This window comes from Brachyistius frenatus, unplaced genomic scaffold, assembly GCF_029030835.1.
Source record: "Brachyistius frenatus isolate BFR_SWC_R1_liver_20210118 unplaced genomic scaffold, ASM2903083v1 Contig_274, whole genome shotgun sequence".
Lineage (NCBI taxonomy): Eukaryota > Metazoa > Chordata > Actinopteri > Embiotocidae > Brachyistius > Brachyistius frenatus.
In genome coordinates this window covers 46,427-65,798 of record NW_027210873.1, presented here as the reverse complement: position 1 = coordinate 65,798, position 19,372 = coordinate 46,427, and the positions used below count along the sequence as shown (strand labels likewise).

The following is a 19,372-nucleotide window of genomic DNA, read 5'->3' as shown; positions in this document are numbered from 1 at the left end:
ATTAAAAACAGACATTTTTGGTCAGAAACTAGATCATACTGGCATCAAATCTTGTATTTTCCATGGCAATGAAACAAAAATGATGGTAATGTTGAGACTCTTGGTTGACTTTTGTTGTTGTTGTGTTCCCAGGTCACCACAGGGAATCGCACCAGGCACTATGTGTCCTACCGGCGCAACGAGTTTGTCCAGATGAGGTTTCCCAAGTACGCCCTGCCAAAGGTAAAGTACAACACAACTTCTGATGTTGGTTCAAACTAAGTACAGTTTGTTAAGGGAAATAGTTTTCAGTCAGAATCAAACCTATTTACCCCTGCTGTGTGTACCCATGTTGGACACCTTAATTTAATGTATATTTCTTTCACCTTGGAAATATTATCAGTCGTTATGTAACACACATTGCTATGCTGATTACACCCACCTTAATATCTATACAAATCCAAACACCTTTTTTCCTCTTCTAGCTGACCAGCTGTCATCAGACAATCAACCTCTTAGCTAAATAGAAATAAAAGTGAGGTTATCCTCATCAGCTCAAAGACTACACTTTCCAAATACCCCTTCACTATGTCCACTAAGACAGGTCCACATGATCCCCAAATCAAACGTCTTGGTGTTATACTCTACAGCATGCTTTCCTTTAGTCTCCACATCAGTAATATGTCATGTACTTCCTGCTTCCACCTCTGCAACATTTCCAGGCTTTGTCCTTCTCGCTCAGCGCAGCACTGAAGTCCTCATTTACACCCTCATTAATATCTTGCATTGATGTCTTTGGTACTCCTAATAAACTTCTCCATCAGCTCCAAATTAGTAGAAACTCATCAGTCACACAAACCGACCATATCACACCATTCCTCATCCAGTAGTAGAATTCACTACCTCATATGCAGTGGGGGAGGAAGTATCCAAATCCTGTACCAAAGTAGAAGTAACAATAAGGCAAAGTAAAAAAATATTTCATTACAAATAAAAGTTCTGCATGAAAAAGTTAAATTACATAATTAAAGTTACTAAAGTATAAAAGTAAAGGCACTAGTTTGATCCATCTGACTGATGTATTTTTACCTGACATCCTTAGATCATTATTATTGAACCATCAGTGTGTCAGTAGCATGTTTTTGTTGTAGCTGCAGTAGGTGGAGCTGATTTAAACTAATTGATAAAGAGTTTAATGTCCAAGGACAGCAGATAAATCTGAGTGGTCATCAGAAGATTACTGAGAGGAAAGACATTTTCTCAAATTTGACTTTTGGTGCAATATTGGATTAGTCGAACATTTGTTGAAATATAACCATCTCATACGTTTTAAGAGTAAAATAAGTATTTGGTGGAATTGTTAACAACTCAAAGACATCAGAAGTATGAACTCCACTACACACTGTTTTTTGCAAGACACCAGAAGCCCAAAAGGATGGGAAATCTTTAACTGTGTGTTGTATTTTAAAAGTTTTTTTTATTTTTTTATTACCCATTCTGCCAACTCTTCATCTTAAAGTAAGTAAAGTAACTAAAGCTCTGAAGCAAATATAGTGGAGTGAAATTATAAAGTAGCATCAATTTGAAAGACATGCAAGTGCCTCACAATTATACTCGAGTGAAAGTACTTTTCCGCCACTGCTTATCAATGAATTGGGAGCCAGTTGATTGTACTGCTTATTTCCAAAGACATCTTCTCCATCTTTGCTTCTCTTTCCTGCTCTTTACAATCCTCCTTCACTGCTGTGCTTTTGGACTCCTCAGCATGGGCCCTGGAGCTTTCTACTGCTCTGGACCAACACTGACACATCTGTCAGCTGAGCTCTATTTGATTACATCCGTTTACATTAGCATATGTATTATAATTCAACTGTAATCAGGTTCATTCTGTCCTTGTCAAATTCACTTAAAATTTAGACTTTTGGTATATCAGAATCTATTTATTTCTGGGCATGACAGTTTCACGTTTTGTAAGCATGAAACGTACACGCACGTACAAGTAATGTAACGAAGGATCATGTGACCAAATACAAAGGACATTTTCGGCAGTATGAATCAGAGACTGCCATGTATAGGCATGGGTTTGAATCCATGAGGTGACAACGCTGTTCTTGAGTTGTTTTTTGTTTCCTAACCCCAACCATGTTTTTGTCATAAGTCCCAACCATGTGGTGATTTCTTAACCCTAACCATGTGTTTTTCCTAAACGTTTCATTCTCCTGTAAATTACATGGCTGTGTACTTGTAGTAGGTTTCATTTTCGTCCACTACAAGAAAACATGAAACTGCCACGCCTAGAGAAGGCTATTTCACGTTTTGCTGTAGTGAGCCGGCATGGCTATTTCACGTTTTGCCGTGATACTGGATTGTGTCAGCAGCTGCACATTGAAAATAGCAGTGGCACCACTGACACAACAGACAACTGTACATTTTCCCCATCAATTCAGTACAAGAGGTTCCGGGTGAAATGGTTTTGTCCCTCGCTCCAGGGATTCAAGCCCTCAACTTCAAAACCCCTCTTACCACTATGTTCCACTTCTTCGTTGGTGTCAGGTGTTAGTCCAGTACTTGCGCTCAGATTAATCCTGCAGGAGACCCGATACACGATAGCGCACCATAAAATATTTACCACTGAGCATCGATCCAGTGGCGTCTCATGTCATTGAAACAGGCAAAGACGATAAATGGGCTCCACTTTAATACGAGGCAGGACAAGAACCTCTGCTGTCAGCGTCAGTGACACCGGGGGGCCGCTTTAGCCCGACACCAGCCAGAGTGCTATTGAACGGCGCTGATTCAATGCAGAGCTCAGGGAGACGTCTCATGTATTTTTCAGCCTTAAACTAAGAAAAGAGAACCTTTAAGACAATCGCTGCCATTGATAGTCTGCCAAAGAGGACGCTGTGGAGGGAGTTTTGCACGCACACGCGCACGCACACACACACACACACACACACACACACACACACACACACACACACACACACACACACACACACACACACACACACACACACACACACACACACGTATAGGATTGCTCTTGTTCGACTTCAGCCAACCACTTAGGGAGATCTTATGCCTCAATTGTTTGACTACTTGAGCTACAGTACTCAGTGGTCCTTAAGGGAGGTGAAAGGGATTGAATTAGACACAGACAAACACACATGTCTGCTCTCCCTCCAAGTGAAGACAATGGGTATCAATTTGATAAGGTGTGGCAGGAGGGCAGTGAATATATCAGTTTATGTATGAGCGTGTGTGTGTGTGTGTGTGTGTGTGTGTGTGTGTGTGTGTGTGTGTGTGTGTGTGTGTGTGTGTGTGTGTGTGTGTGTGTGTGTGTGTGTGTTTAGTTAAAGCATGCCCTACTTACTCTCTCACTCTACATGTGTCCTCTTACTTGGGTGAGCAGATAGGTCACACTTTGCGAAGCTTTTAGGTCGAGCAATACGGGGTGTGGTGTCGGGGGAGGGACACAGAGAAGGAAAGCAAGGATGGAGGAAGAAACTGAAGGGAGGAGCTGTGGAGAAAGTGTGTGTGTATTCGTGTGTGTGTGTGTATAAGAGAGAGAGAGAGAGAGAGAGAGAGAGAGAGAGAGAGTGTTTCCATGTTTTTCCACTGTGAATAATTGAAAGGCTGGAGTATGAAAAATGCAGAGGCCATCAGAGAAAGCAGTTTGGCTCTGTCCTGCGAGACCTGACCCGAGTTATGGATTAACCACACACACACACATACACATGCATACAGCTTGCTGGGCTGTGAAATCACAGGTAATAATTGTCCCCTTTTCCTCTGCTTACATCCTCTCTTTTGCTGTCTATCAACCAGGATGCGATCACCTCTTCTGTGTTTTTTAACACTTTGTTTAACCAAGTGAGATTATACAACCAAAGTTTTAGTGGACCAGATAGAGTTTCTCCTCAAGGGTACTTCAGAAGTGGTGCTTGAACGAGAAATATTGAAAGAAGTTTAAAGTACATTATAAGGTCTTATTTCGAATCTTCTTTTGGAGTAGAAGACCCTGTCTCCCAGAATTGATGTTCCAGTACAACAAAATGGCAGGGTTATGGATAATGTTCAAAGAAAAATATATTTTTAATAAATTAATGCATGAATGAAACGCCTCATTTATATGCTGCATCAAAGTCAGCAGGAGGTCTCGATTAATATTACTGCTGCATTAATGTGCATTTTACTGCTGTAGGTATTTAAGGTTGTGATGATTTAAATGTATGTATATACTTTTGGTTAGTTTAATCTACAGTAATGCATACTATTATTATTATATTATATTGGATAATCAAATGTTTGTAGCATCTCTGTTTTGGAGAACTACGTAGCTCTAAAAAGTAAACAAGCTCAGAAAATCAGTTTTCAGCTTTGTGACATTTCCCAGCAAAACCAAGTTTGTTTTTAAATAATGTAATTAGATTAAGGAGAGGGAGAATTTTCCCAACACGTAAAGGAACATCTAAATTGTCAGACAAATGTAGTGGAGTAAATAGTACAATATTGGCCCCTGGGATGTAGTGGAGTAGAAGTAGCATCAAATAGAAATAGTAAAGTACAAATACCTCAAAATTGTACTCAAGTATAATACATATGTACTTAAATAAATTCCACCACTGCAGACCTCACAGATTTCCCATCTGAGACCTGGTTCACGTCCAGCCTCTTGTCAGTGGTTTGGTTTCAGCAACAGAAGCACGTCAGCTAACGTTGAGGAAAGATTGTGTTAAACGCTGAAACATTGTGTCTCTACTCAATGTAAACACTTTCTCACCCTAATCTGAATTAAGTGCTGTGAGTGGCAAAACATAACCACGAAAAAGTCGGATAAGCCTCCAGTTCTAAGGTGGCATTTTCTCAGCAGCTCATGGCTACAGACGTTAGACAAGTCATTTTTCAGTGTTCTGAAATGTCAGCTTTGAAAAGAGGGGAGTTTAAACTTGTGCTTATAATTCCTAAGAGGATTGATCTCATCTTTAAAAGGTATGTTTAAGGAAGGTGAATGGGACATGACCTGTGACGTCTCTCTGAAAGCTGAAATGTGTGGGCCGACTGTATCAAAGAGGTCTTTACTGAATTCAGTAATGTCCAGGGGGTATGATGAGGATTTTAATGTGATTAATAGGATCTGTTAAAGTGTGAAAGGAATGAGTTCAATGCTGCAGAGAGAGGGTGAGCACACTGAAGAGGCTATTATGTCACAGCTGACTGCCAAGGGAAATCTGTCATCGGATGTTGTCCATTTTTGTAATGAAATGATGTAGTGATAGTGATATGATACATAAGTGAGGGACTTTTCTATATATGCTTCTTGTGTAAAGCATTACTCAGGCAAAACTCAGGCTAACTTTCTGATGCTTGTTTCAGACTGTGTTTTTTTTATTTGATGTTATTTCATTGACCTTGTTATGAGGTGAGGTGTAACAGGACCCAAACGCAGGCACGCAGACTCGGGTATAAGTTCAAAACACAGTCTTTATTGAACAAAGGTGGTACCTACAGTCTTATTCCTCCCGAGTCAGGAGGGCAACTCAACCGACTCTCATCGGGGGGGAGAGGGGAAGAGGCAGGAATGTTGTCCAGTAGCGCTTCCTGAGAGCACTGACCGGGTTGCAGAACGAAAGCAGGAACAGGAGCAGCCGCAGCCACAACCACGGGAACGGGAATAGACAGACGGGTGACTGGCAGTAACTGGCAGTGTCTAGCAGTATGGATCGACACTAGATGACTGCAGGGGCAGGGTACATATAGTTCGGGGAGGTGATCAGGGAAATAAGCCACCTGCAGGTGGTGATTTGGGGAGAGTGGTGGCAGCTGCTGAGACCAGTGAGGGGTGTGGTCATGGGAGGTGACAGGAGGCGGGGAGAGGAGGACACGGAACACATGGGGACACAATAACAGACAGGGGAATGACAGAAAACATGAGGAGAGGTGATTGGGGACAAAACAGAGGAGCAGACAGGAATCCTGACAGACCTCATCTGTAATTCCTGACACATATCAGACCCACAACTGTTGAAGAGACCCCAGCTGCTTGCTCATCCACCGCAGCGCAAAGCCCGATTCTCAGACCCGCTGGAATAATCAAAGTGTGATCCGACGTGAATCGGGTAGAGCCTGACGGGGCTCAGGTTGTGAATTACAAACTTCAACGCTCAGACATTTACACGGCACATTAAGCTGAGGCTCGAGTTAGCAAGGATGTCTCATATTGTTAAATGCCTGTTGCTCTCTCCTCATGTTTCTGTGCATGTTCACATGGTTATCTACATGTTTATTGTCTTAGAACAGGGATCTCCAACCTTATTTCCTCTGCCTTAATCTACCTTGTAGATCGCGATCTACTGGTTGGAGACCCCTGTCTTTGAGGAGTGAACTCAGGCCTATGTACTGGCCATTTGTCCTCTCAGTCATCACATAGACGGCTGCTAACACATCCCTTTATTACATTATGTCTCCATGTCTTTGCTTTTCGAGTGTTATTAAAAGCATGCTGACTTTTGGGTGAAGTAAAGGTTGAAATTGCTCCCGAAACTGCTCCTCGGACCCAGGATCTGTGATATTTCACTCCCACCAGTGGTCCCTGTCTCTGGGGTCACTGTGGCCCCGACGGCCCTGTCAGAGATGGATAGAGAGTGTTTTCTTTTTCAGAGGACACTCGGTGATGCAGCACCAATAAAAGGGAGGCTGGTAGAGATCTCCTGCTGTTTCGAATCAGGATTTCAGCCTTAGAGTGAGGAAGAGTGCACTTGAAGCCAATAAGGTGGCATTTTCTCAACAGACACGGCTAGTCATGCTAGACTCTTTCCTATGTCCATTTGTCTTTTCCTTGCCCTTACCATGCTGCATTTAGCTCTTATAGCTGTAGACAAATGCCACTGACTCAAGCAATGGACCAGAGAATGCAGGCAGCCTGAAATTTGAACTATGTCTGTATCCATTTTTTTGTTATCATCTTCATTTTGGCTCTTTCTGCTTCTGGCATCAGTTTGTCAACCAGTTGGAGGTAAACTGGGATCCACATCAAGAAAAAGTGTAACTTCTGATGCTGCCATATTTTTAACTATTGGACTTCCGCACCATTGCAATTCCCTACTTCCTTCTTTTTTTTTTATCTTTTCCTACAATCATACCATCTGTACACTTAAACCTGTTACCAGTGGTGGTGAAATATAACTTCTGCTTGTTGAACACATTTCATAGTATTACAAGTGCAGAAAATTCCATTTTTATTTAATTCCTTTTCTGGTTTGAAGTTTCTTGACAGCAGCAGATTGACAAACTGCTTGAGTTGTGTTCTACATGACTGTTTTATTTAATTTTTTAATTTTTTTAAAATTTTATTCACTTTATTAATCCCCGAGGGGAAATTTCTTCGCTACAGCAGGGGGGCTCTCAGGGGGAAGCTGCTGCAGCAGGCTGCCACTAGCGCGGCGCCAGGTAACCTGACCTGAGGTGCATGTTTTTGGATTTGCTATTCGCTTACAAAAGTAACCTGTTTGAATCATCCCCCTCTTTTCTCATCTCAGCCAAATCCATCCAGTTCAATTTGTCTTTTCATACATCGGCTCTCTGAGTAGGTAGAAAAGCTTCTTTCAGCTGCCGTTCATCATAATCCTATTCAACATGCATTCATACATTTCAAACAAAGTAGGAGAATTTCAAACATGTTGCTTGGCTGCTGTTTTTGATCCGTTAATTTAAACTGCAGACTGCATACTTATCATAACGCTGTTAACAGGTAAAACCACAGGCATATGGGACCTCACTAAATTGTGGGGGTCCTCATGTTTTGGTTATTAGCACATGAAACAGATTTTCCCATCAACAAGAAGTTCTAAGATTTCAGGAGGAATGTAAACTATGTTGTAGCTGTAAGGCAAATATTAAGCAGCAACTAACTGTCAAAAAACAACTAGTCATGAAACTGGTTAATTATTTTCCTACCTATGTATACATGCATCAAATCAAAGTTATGTTCCCAATTTTTACTCTTTATCAGCTTGGTTTTACTTGTTATGACATTAGATATCCAAAATCTATTTCCATTGCATACGTAATCTACCATAAACTTCAGTCCCATACTCAGCTTGTTTATTGATAAGGTAAATCAAATTTAACAAGAAAATGCATGGTTTGAAATTGCATTTAAAAGTGACCTATAATGACCATAGATTGTATTGATAAAATGGACATAGCCTTGGTGACGTCACCCAGGGATTTCCTGAACGACGGTTATAAAGCTCAGTTCTGGCTGGCTTTAACCGTTGTCATCTTTGACTTCGCTTTACTCCCTGCTGATCAAAAATTGCGTGTGTGGAGCTGAGGCAGCTGTATGAAGCGTGGTTTCTGAAACCAGTGCTGACAAGAATCCTTGCCTGCATGGTTATAGCTGACAGTAAATTGGCCAGGGACCACAGGCTGCAAGCTAATTGTGAGGGGACCCACAAGTAACTCTATACACTCCTGTCTTCAATAAGAACCAAAAAGACCAAAAATGTTGTTTGTGCCAGGGTGTAAACATGATTAGTTCTGCTCTAAAATTGAGCATTCTCACATGTTGGTCTATAACAGTGGTTCTTAACCTTATTGGAGGTACTGAACCCTGCGAGCTTCGTCAGTGCATTCACCGAACCCTTCGTAATTGGAAAAATAAAATATGATTTCTTCAAAACATAGGTATATATTTTATTAGTGCACAAAATGAACCATGCATCAGTTGCACACAAAATCACTGTGTGCAAAGAACAAAACCAACAAAACATGAATTTCACACAAAAATATAACTTAATGGAGCTCAGCGAAGGATGCTGGTTGATAATGACCCATATCTGACAGCTTGTCAGTGCCTTACAAAACCATCAAACATTTCCATTACAGAAGTTATTGATAGGCCATGGCATTTGTCTGCGACATTATAGGAATAAAAGAAGTTTTGATTTAAGAAAAAAGTGTATATTACATTACATTACATTTAGCTGACGCTTTTATCCAAAGCGACTTACAATAAGTGCATTACAACCATGAGGGTACAAACCCAGAACAACAAGAATCAAGAAAATACAATTTCTTCAAGAAAGCCAAACTACAAAGTGCTTCTAAAGTGCTACCTATTCAAGGTAAAGTCGGAAGAGGTGTGTTTTTAGTTTGCGGTGGAAAATGTACAGAGTTTCTGCTGTCCTGATGTCATTGGGGAGCTCATTCCACCATTTAGGAGCCAGGACAGCAAACAGTCGTGATTTTGTAGAGTGTTTAGCTCGCAGTGAGGGAGCGACCAGCCGATTGGCAGATGCAGAGCGGAGTGAGCATCCATGTCCTGGATGTAGACTGGACCCGATCTGTTCGCAGCACGGTGCGCAAGTACCAATGTTTTGAAACGGATGCGGGCAGCTACTGATAACCAGTGAAGGGAGCGAAGGAGCAGAGTAGTGCGAGTGAATTTCGGGAGGTTAAAGACAAGTTGAGCTGCTGCATTCTGGATGAGCTGCATTGGTCGGATAGCACTAACAGACCATATCTTGTACAATATCAAGTCTACTTGCACTAACTTTTCACATTTTTATTTTTTATCATTTTACCACACAAGATCCTGACATGAAGAGAATGTGTTTTGCCCTCTCACAAACAGAAAGGGTCTTCATCACTTCTGTTTTCTCAGTTGGGTTAAGACAAGGCCTCTGTTTGCCTTTGTTTTTTCCTTACTCTCGGCTACTTACATCAGATTTACACGAATGCATTAATGTATTTACACCAAAACTGAAATGCTTTGGGTCCACATGTGTTCTGTCAGTGTTGTCTGAATGTATTTACAGCCTCATAGATAGATCTTCTGTAGCGTACGATTATGTTTTTAGTAACTGTGGTGGGCGGTGGACTGTCTCTGAATGTTAAAAGGCAGCTGGGGTTGAAGTTTGCTCACTTCTCAGAGCCAACTTCTCTTTAAGCTGAACACTGCTGCCTGAGATGGGCTGTCATCCGTAAACTCAAGCTACAGCACAGAGCTTTAATGGAGGACAGCGATAGAAGAAGGAAAAGACCAAATGTAGAAGGAGATTTTGTGTTTGAACTCAAACAAGGTGCTGTCATTATGGCGATTACACCTTCATTTAATCACTCACAGTCAGTGTTGCACAATAATGTAATACAAATACAGTCTACAGTTTTGTCCCAGTTAAATATTACAAGAGTGCACAATGCACACTAACATGATATCTGGATATCCAATGGAAGGTACTGTAACAATAGGCGTCATTATCTTCCCAAAAGGAAAAAAGGAAAATTTGCCAACTTTTATGTGTTGCATAATAACAGTAACAGAAATTAGCAATAATTATTTATATAAACAGGCACAAAAAGTAATGTAACTGTATGTAAGTTTCTCCAAACTGGACAGGCAGCAGGTATTAAGAGTCACAAATGATATTCATAGGTTTACAAGGCCTGAGTTGGGACACTGGTACATAAAAAGAAATGACAGGTCCCAAAGCTAAAGCCTGTAATACCGTCACTAGAGCATACAATCAGTGTAACATTTTGCCTCGCCTCAGTGTGAGTACATGCACATGCACATGACCAGGGTCAAAGGTCATGTGACAGAAACCATGGGACTTGTGGTTAACCCCTGATCTGCCAGTGTAGGCAGATTAAGGGCAGCTGGATAGGCCAAACTCAGGACTTTGGTCCAGTCGATCACTTCAGTTCCTTCAGCATACGGGCTGCAGCTCGGCATGTACGGAAAATATTAAGGGAAATGAGTTGTGTGTATCACCAGGGGAAGCCCTGAGGGAATAACATGATTCAGTCAGTCACCAAATGCACTACCCTTTGTCACATGGAACTTAAATGGGTTTGTAACTCTATTTAAATTTGTATTACTTTCATTTATATGACTGGTAATTAGTTTGGTAACATTGAAAAAGGCAAATATGCAGGACAGCACAAAGTGCAAACTCGATTCGTATTAAAATTAAATTAAAAAAATAGCAATGATGTAATGATATTGTAGTACATATTTTTGACATCAATAACTTCCTCTTAACATTAAAAAAAAAAAAAAAAAATCAGGCATAAAGCCTGACGTGTGAGGTGTTCATCAACCAGTATGACCGGAACCCCAACATGAACCCTTCTTCGGGAATATAGGCTGACTTCAACCAGCTGCGTTCTAGTCCTAGGATTCTTAGTTTGGCCTTGTTTTTGGCATAATTCACCCTCTGGCAATTTGCACAAAGCTAGCTGTGTGACTCAGAAACAGCGCATTTATGAATGTAATGATCAGTGTACAGTTTTCTAGATTGTTATTACTTGGAACCACTATCATAAACCCAAGGGTAATTGAGCATGGGTGGGTTTTTTTTTTCTTACTAAAATGGAAGAGTGTCAATGATTAGAGACACGCCTTCTGGGGCACTTCTTCCCACCCTGTGATGGCTTTATCTTCAAATGTTATGTTAATGTAATCACTAACACAGAGAAAGTGCTGAGTCGCTCTCTGCAGTCTTTTCATGAGTGATGAAACCATTTGCATTGGAGGCTCAAGAGCTTCGACAAGTACGCCTAACAAGTTTTCTAAGCTGCCAAAACCCGTTTTTCGATGGGTAAAGAGCTCCCTTATCTCCCCCAGTTTGTTTCTGTGACTCTATAGGTCTGTATTTATCAGATGATGTTCTTTGGCTTGCACTTATTTACTGTCAAACTTCTGTGAATCACACGTACTGTTCTTACTGCTTTATCGATTCTCTCCTTTTCCTGTTTTATTTTCCTTTTTATTTTCTCTTCTCTCATCTGTCATTTTGTTTGTTTTCCACTTCTATTTTTCAATGTCCAATGTCATTTTTACCAGATTTTTTTCTCTCTATGAGCTTTCTCTTTTATCTCATCTATCTAATTCTCTCTTTTATTGGGTTCATTAATTTTCTCCGATTGCATGTACGGTTCTTTTATTCCCAACACCACTGATTCAGAAAATACTCGCAATTTCTTCATCACTTTTCCTTGTGTCTTCTCTTTCCATGTCTACCTCCAGGATGTTCAGATAGTGAGTACAGATGAGAGCCAGGTCTTCCTCGCCCTCCAGGAGTGGTACCAGTCAGACACTTATAACCTGTACCAGTCCGACCCCCAAGGCGTCTACTACTCCATCATTCTGGAAAACGTTCGCAGCACCAAGCAGCCAGAGGAGAACGTCCTCATCGATATCCTGGAGGTGAGATGGGGTTGGGGTTTCTGAGGCAAAAAGGTCCATGTAGTGTGTAAAACATTCACTTTTCAAGGTGCACTTTAAAAATACATGATCATTCTAGCTAATGAATTGCTGCTGAACAGAGAAGACAAACACACCTTTGTATTCTCTGGAGAGTCTTCACCTCCAGACAAATCCACAGACCAGAGTAGTTCCATCAACATGAAGCACTGCCCATTAATTTATATACATCATGAGAAAGGGACCATTTAATCATGCTTATATAGTTGCATTAATCCAATTTAAAGACTAAAACCAACAATGCGTCAGTCAGTCAGTCTCTTTCTGACCTCTCTACCCTGTGTGTCGGACTCAGAACAAAACCCACTCGTTCCCGGTGGAGATGGAAATGTAGAAAATTGAGACACAAATTAACTTTTAAAAAGGGCTCTGTTATTTCCTAAAACAGCTGGCCATTGCCGGTTTTTACCAGACTAGTACACATTTGTGAAAGAAATGAAGCAACATGCCAACTAGCATAACAGTGAGGCTAATTGTGTTTTGGTTCCACGGGCAAAGATTGTTCTTGTTCGTAATATCAATTAATGGTTGGTTTTGTTCTGTTTGTGTAATAAGTCATAACCATAAGTGTTGGGATAAGATGACAAAATGAAGACAATATGCAGACAAAGTAACACACTAATGTCACCGTGTCCTGTTACCTTTATTGTACTGGTGGCTAACAGGCAAAGTAATCCAGCCATTACTGATAATAAATGAAAGCAAAGGAAAGATGGGGAATGTTTGGAAGCAAGTGTGGTAGCATAGGGACAAATAAGTCTGTACGTCAAATGTCTTGCACAGATGTATTATCTCTTGTTTTCACTCTGCTGTAACTCACTGGTTTGTTGAATATTCAATTGGCATACATTTTGACATCTGCTGGCTTTATGATTGTATTTTACAATCAAGACACTAAAAAGTAGTTTGTCAATGCCATACAATTGTAGTTAAGTACATGTACTTTCTCAGAAACAGTGGATTCCTTAGAAATGCCTGTGGTTTGGAGTACCTCGTAAGATGAGGTGACATAGGAAATGTAATTTCTAAAATTTTCAGAAAATTCCTGGAGTGTGCAGGAAGTGAACATGGCATCATGGCATCCAACCGATGAATTAATCCATGCAGGTCTATTCATCCAGCCATTGTCTAGCAGAATAAGCTTGGTCCTTCTTCCTCACCAGGTCCCCTAGCCTATCTGGGGAATCTGTAAACATACCCAGATTGGATGGCATATGTAAGCGAAAGTTCTGGGTTAGTCCCTTACTTTTCTCCCAGTCGGGTATGCCAAGAATACTTCCATAGGGGAGCATTTAGGAGGCATCCTGATCAGATGTCTGAACAACCTCAGCTCCTTTCAGTGCAGTGGAGCAGGGATTCTGCTCTGAGCTCTTTCCAGTTACCTGACTGCTGGTTTTGTTCCCAAGAGGAATCCCAAACAGTCTGGCAAAGAAATTCATCTCACTATCCATGGTTTCATTATTTTACTCAGAATGCAAATCTCTTGTTGGTGGTGTGGACTGAAACTTACACTCTCATGACAGCAGACTCCACACTAATCCTCCTCTCAGTGTTATCCTCCGTCTGTCCTCCCTCACTGATGAACAAGACCTATCAGAGCACAAAGTACACTTTCACGAGGGTTGCTGTGATGTAAACTGAGTTAAGATACATATGCATATACTCTTAGCAGTGAGTCCCCCATTCGATTCACTGGTGCAGCGGACCTTATAGCCATTGCACTTAGACTGAAAAGCAAGTCTTGGAACCGATAGGTTGCTGGTTTGATTCCTTCGACTGACAAGAAAAAGCATCCATGACTACAGTGCCCTTGAGTAAAGCACTTAACCCCCACTGATTCCCAGTTGCTGTAACTCCCTATATACTGCTCCGAATGTGTGCGTTCACTGCTAATGCTTTTACTGCTAGCAATCTTGTATTAATTATGAAGACTCCCCAAGGCATCAGGAGTGTTGCGGTAGCTGATCCTGATTCTGTGTTACTCTTGCATCATTCTGTATGTTCCAGCAGTAATGCAAATGCTCACGTGTGTGTCACCAGAGTTTTTCGGCAAGGTCTCTAGATAAATGGGCGCAGACAACTTAAAACAATTGGAGGAGGAAGGAGATAGGAAGTGATGGAGGGAAAAAGAGCAGGCGGTGGACCAAGCAGGCAAAGGCCTTGCAGATCTCATTTCTTCCTTCTCCTTCCTTCTCATCCCTCACTACGGGCTGCACTTTCCTCACATTCTGCAGATAGAGAGTCGAACATAGGGGATGGATAAAGACTCGAGGCTGAAGGAGCAGAAAATGCAGCGAAAAGGATGAAGGGCAAAACAGAGGTGGAAAGATGATGAAACGCAGACGGGATAGAAGAGAAGCAGGAAGTTTAGCGAGAATACAACCAGGCTTTTGTACTAACAATTACCTTGTTTCATTCTATAAAGATCACTGCTGCATAATAGATAGGAAAGTGAGCTGAGGGAGTCTGCAGATGGGCATGCTGCCTGGCTCAGTTTAAGTGTCTGTCTGCACTGTCTTCATCATTGTCACATAGCATGTATTGATTTCAGTGAGTTTATATATTAGAGCTGTGCAGTAAAAGTCAATGGTTTCCTTTGTGCTTCCAAGAAACATGCATTGCTCCATATAATACTGCACTCTGGGTAATCAGGTTTCAACCACTGCCGATGGTTAAAGGCACATTCTGGTTGAATCTAGCTCTGTAGTTCAAGGTAAGGTAACAATCCAGTCACAGAAGTCTTAGGGAAATGAAAATGTCCATGAATGACAACTAAATTTTAAGACCCAGTTACTGGCTTAACTTGTCCACAGTGGCTGTCGTTCAGAAAACATTGTCCAAGCTAACTTTAAAAGAGCACTCCAAACAACTTTTTGCAAAATTTTGCAAAGTTAACCATGGCTCTTATCCCCACAGGTACGTGGAATCAAAGGAGTCTTCTTGGCCAATCAGAAGATTGATGGAAAAGTGACAACTCTAATCACTTATAACAAAGGACGGGACTGGGAACCCTTGGCCCCGCCTGCCACTGACATGAATGGCAAGCCAATCAGCTGCAAAGCAGTAAGTATTATTCTTTTCCCCTAATTTATTTTATGATCTGTGAGATTGAGTGTCTGGCCTCAAAAGACCTTTAAAGTGAACCTCTAAGTAAGCTCTTTTTCTTTATGTACAGTTTTGTGCTAAGCTAAGCTAATCACGTGATGGTTATAGTCTCACATTGAACATACTGAAATAATATTTTCATCTTACTGTTGGCATAAAAAGCCAATTCTTACATTTCCCAAAATGTGGAACTATTCTTATAAGCAATACCTTGACTGTATGGTGTGTTGGGTGGAGCAATGCTTGATGGGAAAGAGGGCTTTATTTCAGTTCTGCCATTTATTGTCTAGATAGGAAGAGCAAATATGTAATTGCCACTTGTATGTTTGGCTTGTTTTGGTCTTTCCTCACACAAAATAGTAAAGACAACCAGTTATTTTAGCATAACAGCTGGTTAGCTAGATTACTAATTATGATTATGTTGAGTCCATTCTGGCACTGTAAAATGCATTACACCCTTACAAATGGTAAAGGGTAAATACTTAATGTGTCTAAGTATTTACAGTGTGATCATTACATTTCAAAACATTTTAATTGGAAAGTTAGGGACAAACTTTACAGTTTTTAAATCCAATATAGTAGCAAAACACACTCTTGGAAACTTGCTTGGAGAAGTTGATAAAGTCAATCATTGCATTTATTTTCAAACACATATCATCTCCATGATGGATCCTTTGCTAGAAATACCAATAGAGTTACATGACTGTCAGGAGAGCCAGAGGCTGCAAAGGTAGGCTATCTCTCTCTCTCTCTCTCTCTCTCTCTCTCTCTCTCTCTCTCTCTCTCTAATGATTAGATTTAGTCGCTACATCATTTTTGTGAAATAAAAATTGCCATTTAACATTTTGGTGCATTAAAAACAAAAGAAACAGTAAAAATGGGTAAATTAGATAAGACTTTCTCACCAGCTAGCTGTTTGTGCATGGAGCAGTAACTGTAGTTTTTTAATTGAATCATGGTACTATGTTCTCATTTATTTACACAAAAATTACCTTTCAATGACAAAAATGTTTATGGTATGGTGCAATGTCAGGAAGTCCAATACTGGTTTGTATTTTGCCTGTGTAGTGACTGTATACTGTATACTCTATACTACAAGATGTTGAGACGTTGTATTTGCAGATTGTGATGCTGATGCAATCTTGCACAAACAACAATCAGTCTAAATATTGAGACCTGTCGACTCGGCTGTTTAAAATGTGAACACAAAGTGCGAGAAGGAGGATGAGTGTTGTAGTTTGAGGAATGTGTGAGATGCCTGCTTACCTCGGCCATCCATCATGTCAACGCTGCTGCTGCGGGGCTACAACAGTGAGCAATGAGTCACTCGTAGTCTGATATCCATACATCACACCTCGCTGTAGATAGAGGTAGAGCAAGCCTGCTCCTTTATTTGAACCATCGCTCGAGTCAACTGACCGATTTGAAGGGAGACACAGATATCAGCTCGAGATTCGTTTAGCATTGGTGAGACACACACACACGTGGATGCTCGCGTTGATATTGACCCTGTCTTCCCTTTAACCTTGCTGTAATTGCCTTGCAAAAATAAATTCAACAGCTCTCCTCAAAGTTGTTGCATCTATCAGTCACAGAGACGGCTTCATTTCAATCACTGACAACACACATATCGCCTCATTGACGCCACAAGTCACAGAGATAGCCCAAGCTAGATAGTAGATGTGCCATCTAATGTGTCAGTGTAAAAGGGAAAGCTACGTCAGCCGTATTCATTACCTTCCCACCGGACAGAGAGCGGCTGAGAGATGACCTCTATGCACAGGAGAGGTTTATCATAATGTCTGAATGTGGTTTGTGATAGTCCACTTTTAACCCAGTGCTGAAAAGTAAGACAAAGTACTTTTTTTCACCCCAAAGTGTATTTATTTATTTATTTTTGTGTGTATAGTTTGTTTGTGTGTGTATTTATACATTGGTCTTGTTTTATTTTACTTTGTCTGAAAGATTTTCTTTTAATCTATCTTATTTTGATTGTATGCATACTTAGTATTTTTTTCTTATTGTGTGCTTACCTTTTTTTTTTTTTCCTGTGTCCCTATGCTGCTGTGATGACTAAATTTCCCCACTGTGGGATTAATAAAATCTTATCTTATCTATCTTATCTTACATAACCCTGAGGTAACAGGCAGTTTTCCACTGTAAATGAGACTATCATGGCTGTGGCTGCACAAATAGCAGAGCTAATACTGATTATGAAGCACTGAAACTCACAACATTTGCTATTTCCAGCTGCTCAGATCTGAGGATGTTCAATTCAATTTAATTTAATTTATATAGCGCCAAATCACAACACAGGTTATTTCATGGCACTTAACACATTAAAGTCCTTACAACAGAACTTTGCAGCATTATACAGAGAAATCCAACAATTCAACAATTCCCACATAATCTAGAAGAGAAAAACTCCTCTTTAAGGGAGAAAAACCTCCAACAGAGGGAAGGAAAAACTCCCTCTTAACAGGAAGAAACCTCCGACAGAACCAGGCTCAGAGGTGGGCGGAGCCATCTGCCTAGACCGGTTAGGGTGAGGGGAGAGCAGAGAGAGAAAAGGACAGCATAGAGATACAAGACATGAACTGTTGGTGGGGCCAACAATCACAGAGCAGAGACATGCAGGTCCACGGCCATGGGACAGCTGCAAAAGAAAGAACAGAAACTACGCAAGCGAGGGAACTGAATAGAGAGGCAACAGACAATAAGCAAAAACTATGGGAGAGAAAAAGCATGAAGTTACTGAGATGTGATGGTGAGATATGAGTGTATAGAGAGTGAAAGAGTGAGAGGAAATAAGCTTATTGCATCACAAGCTCCCCCAGCAGTCTAGGCCTATAACAGCATAGCTAAGGCATGGTTCAGGGCCACCTCAGCCAGCCCTAACTATAAGCTTTATCAAAAATGACATTTTTAAGTCTAACCTTTAAGCTAGAGAGGGAGCTGGTTCCATGGGAGAAGAGCCTTAAAACCTATTACTTTTGGAAACCCTGGGAATGTTATGCATTTCTTTGTTCTATCCAAAACATTTAGCATTAAATATCATTGGGTTTTAGACAAAGAAGAAATAAAAAAAAAATTAAAAAAATACTTTGGCCTCTGGGAAAGTTTTACAGGCATTTTTGCTTATTTTTGCCAAAAGATCAATTTCATGTCTTCACACAGACACTTTTATCCTCCTCGGTATGGACCTATTGACCCCGATGCTGGATGTGCTACTGCAAATAGCCGAGTAAAATGTCTGTTGCCATTAGTTTTCAGTTTTCAGCTGTCTGTTAACCTGAATGTAACTTTAAGCCTTACCATAACCATTATGAGTCTTAATATTTCCCTATTTCTCATTTACTCCCGAGCCCTTTAGTGTAATGTTTAGCCAAAGATTTTGGACCAGCTCACTATTTGAGAGCCAGATCAGGAATAATTCAAACAGTTAATCAAGCGCTGTGAACCCCCTTAATACGCAAATAAAACAACAACCAATCCGGCAGAAATTTCGGATTATATAGTCTGTCGTAGTCAGCCCGGCTTGATGGGGACTGATGTGTAAGGAGCAGTATACACAGTTAGACCCGTATGGTGCTTTATTTATATCACTACGAATCACAGACTATATTTCATCTGAAGAAGACAAAGTAGAGATCATTTTAAGTAACCAACAATTTGTCTTAGTGAAATGGCTTTCGGGGGATAAAAAAATACTGCAGCTCAAATATGTTGCAGACCAAACCTGCTCATTGAGTGCAATCACTGCAACCACAGTTTCCTGATAATGTGTCATAAATATTTCTCTGTACTTCTTAATCCAAAATAAGATGCATATTATGTTGTTTGTAAAGTGATGAATTTGAATCAAAAGTAAGTACTTTGTAGAATGAACTTTCTTCAGCTCTGAGGTTTAAAGCAACGAGCCCCAGAGCAGGTCTGCCTCTGACTAATGTTTGCTCTTGTGAATCTCCAGTCTGATTCTCTCCTTTGAAACTATTTGGCTTCCATTTAATATCTTTC

The 19,372-nt window shown here is 40.6% G+C and overlaps 1 protein-coding gene across 7 annotated transcripts in view; it reads left to right on the top strand.

Moving 5' to 3' along the window:
- Positions 1 to 19,372, top strand: part of sorcs2 (sortilin-related VPS10 domain containing receptor 2) — a 329,545-nt gene that overhangs the window by 279,168 nt on the left and 31,005 nt on the right. For all 7 annotated transcript variants that reach the window (XM_069721844.1, XM_069721842.1, XM_069721841.1 and 4 more), the window contains exons 8-10: positions 133 to 222; positions 12,014 to 12,193; positions 15,167 to 15,313. In XM_069721844.1, coding sequence (XP_069577945.1) covers positions 133 to 222; positions 12,014 to 12,193; positions 15,167 to 15,313 — 417 coding nt within the window. The remainder of the gene's footprint in view (positions 1 to 132; positions 223 to 12,013; positions 12,194 to 15,166; positions 15,314 to 19,372) is intronic.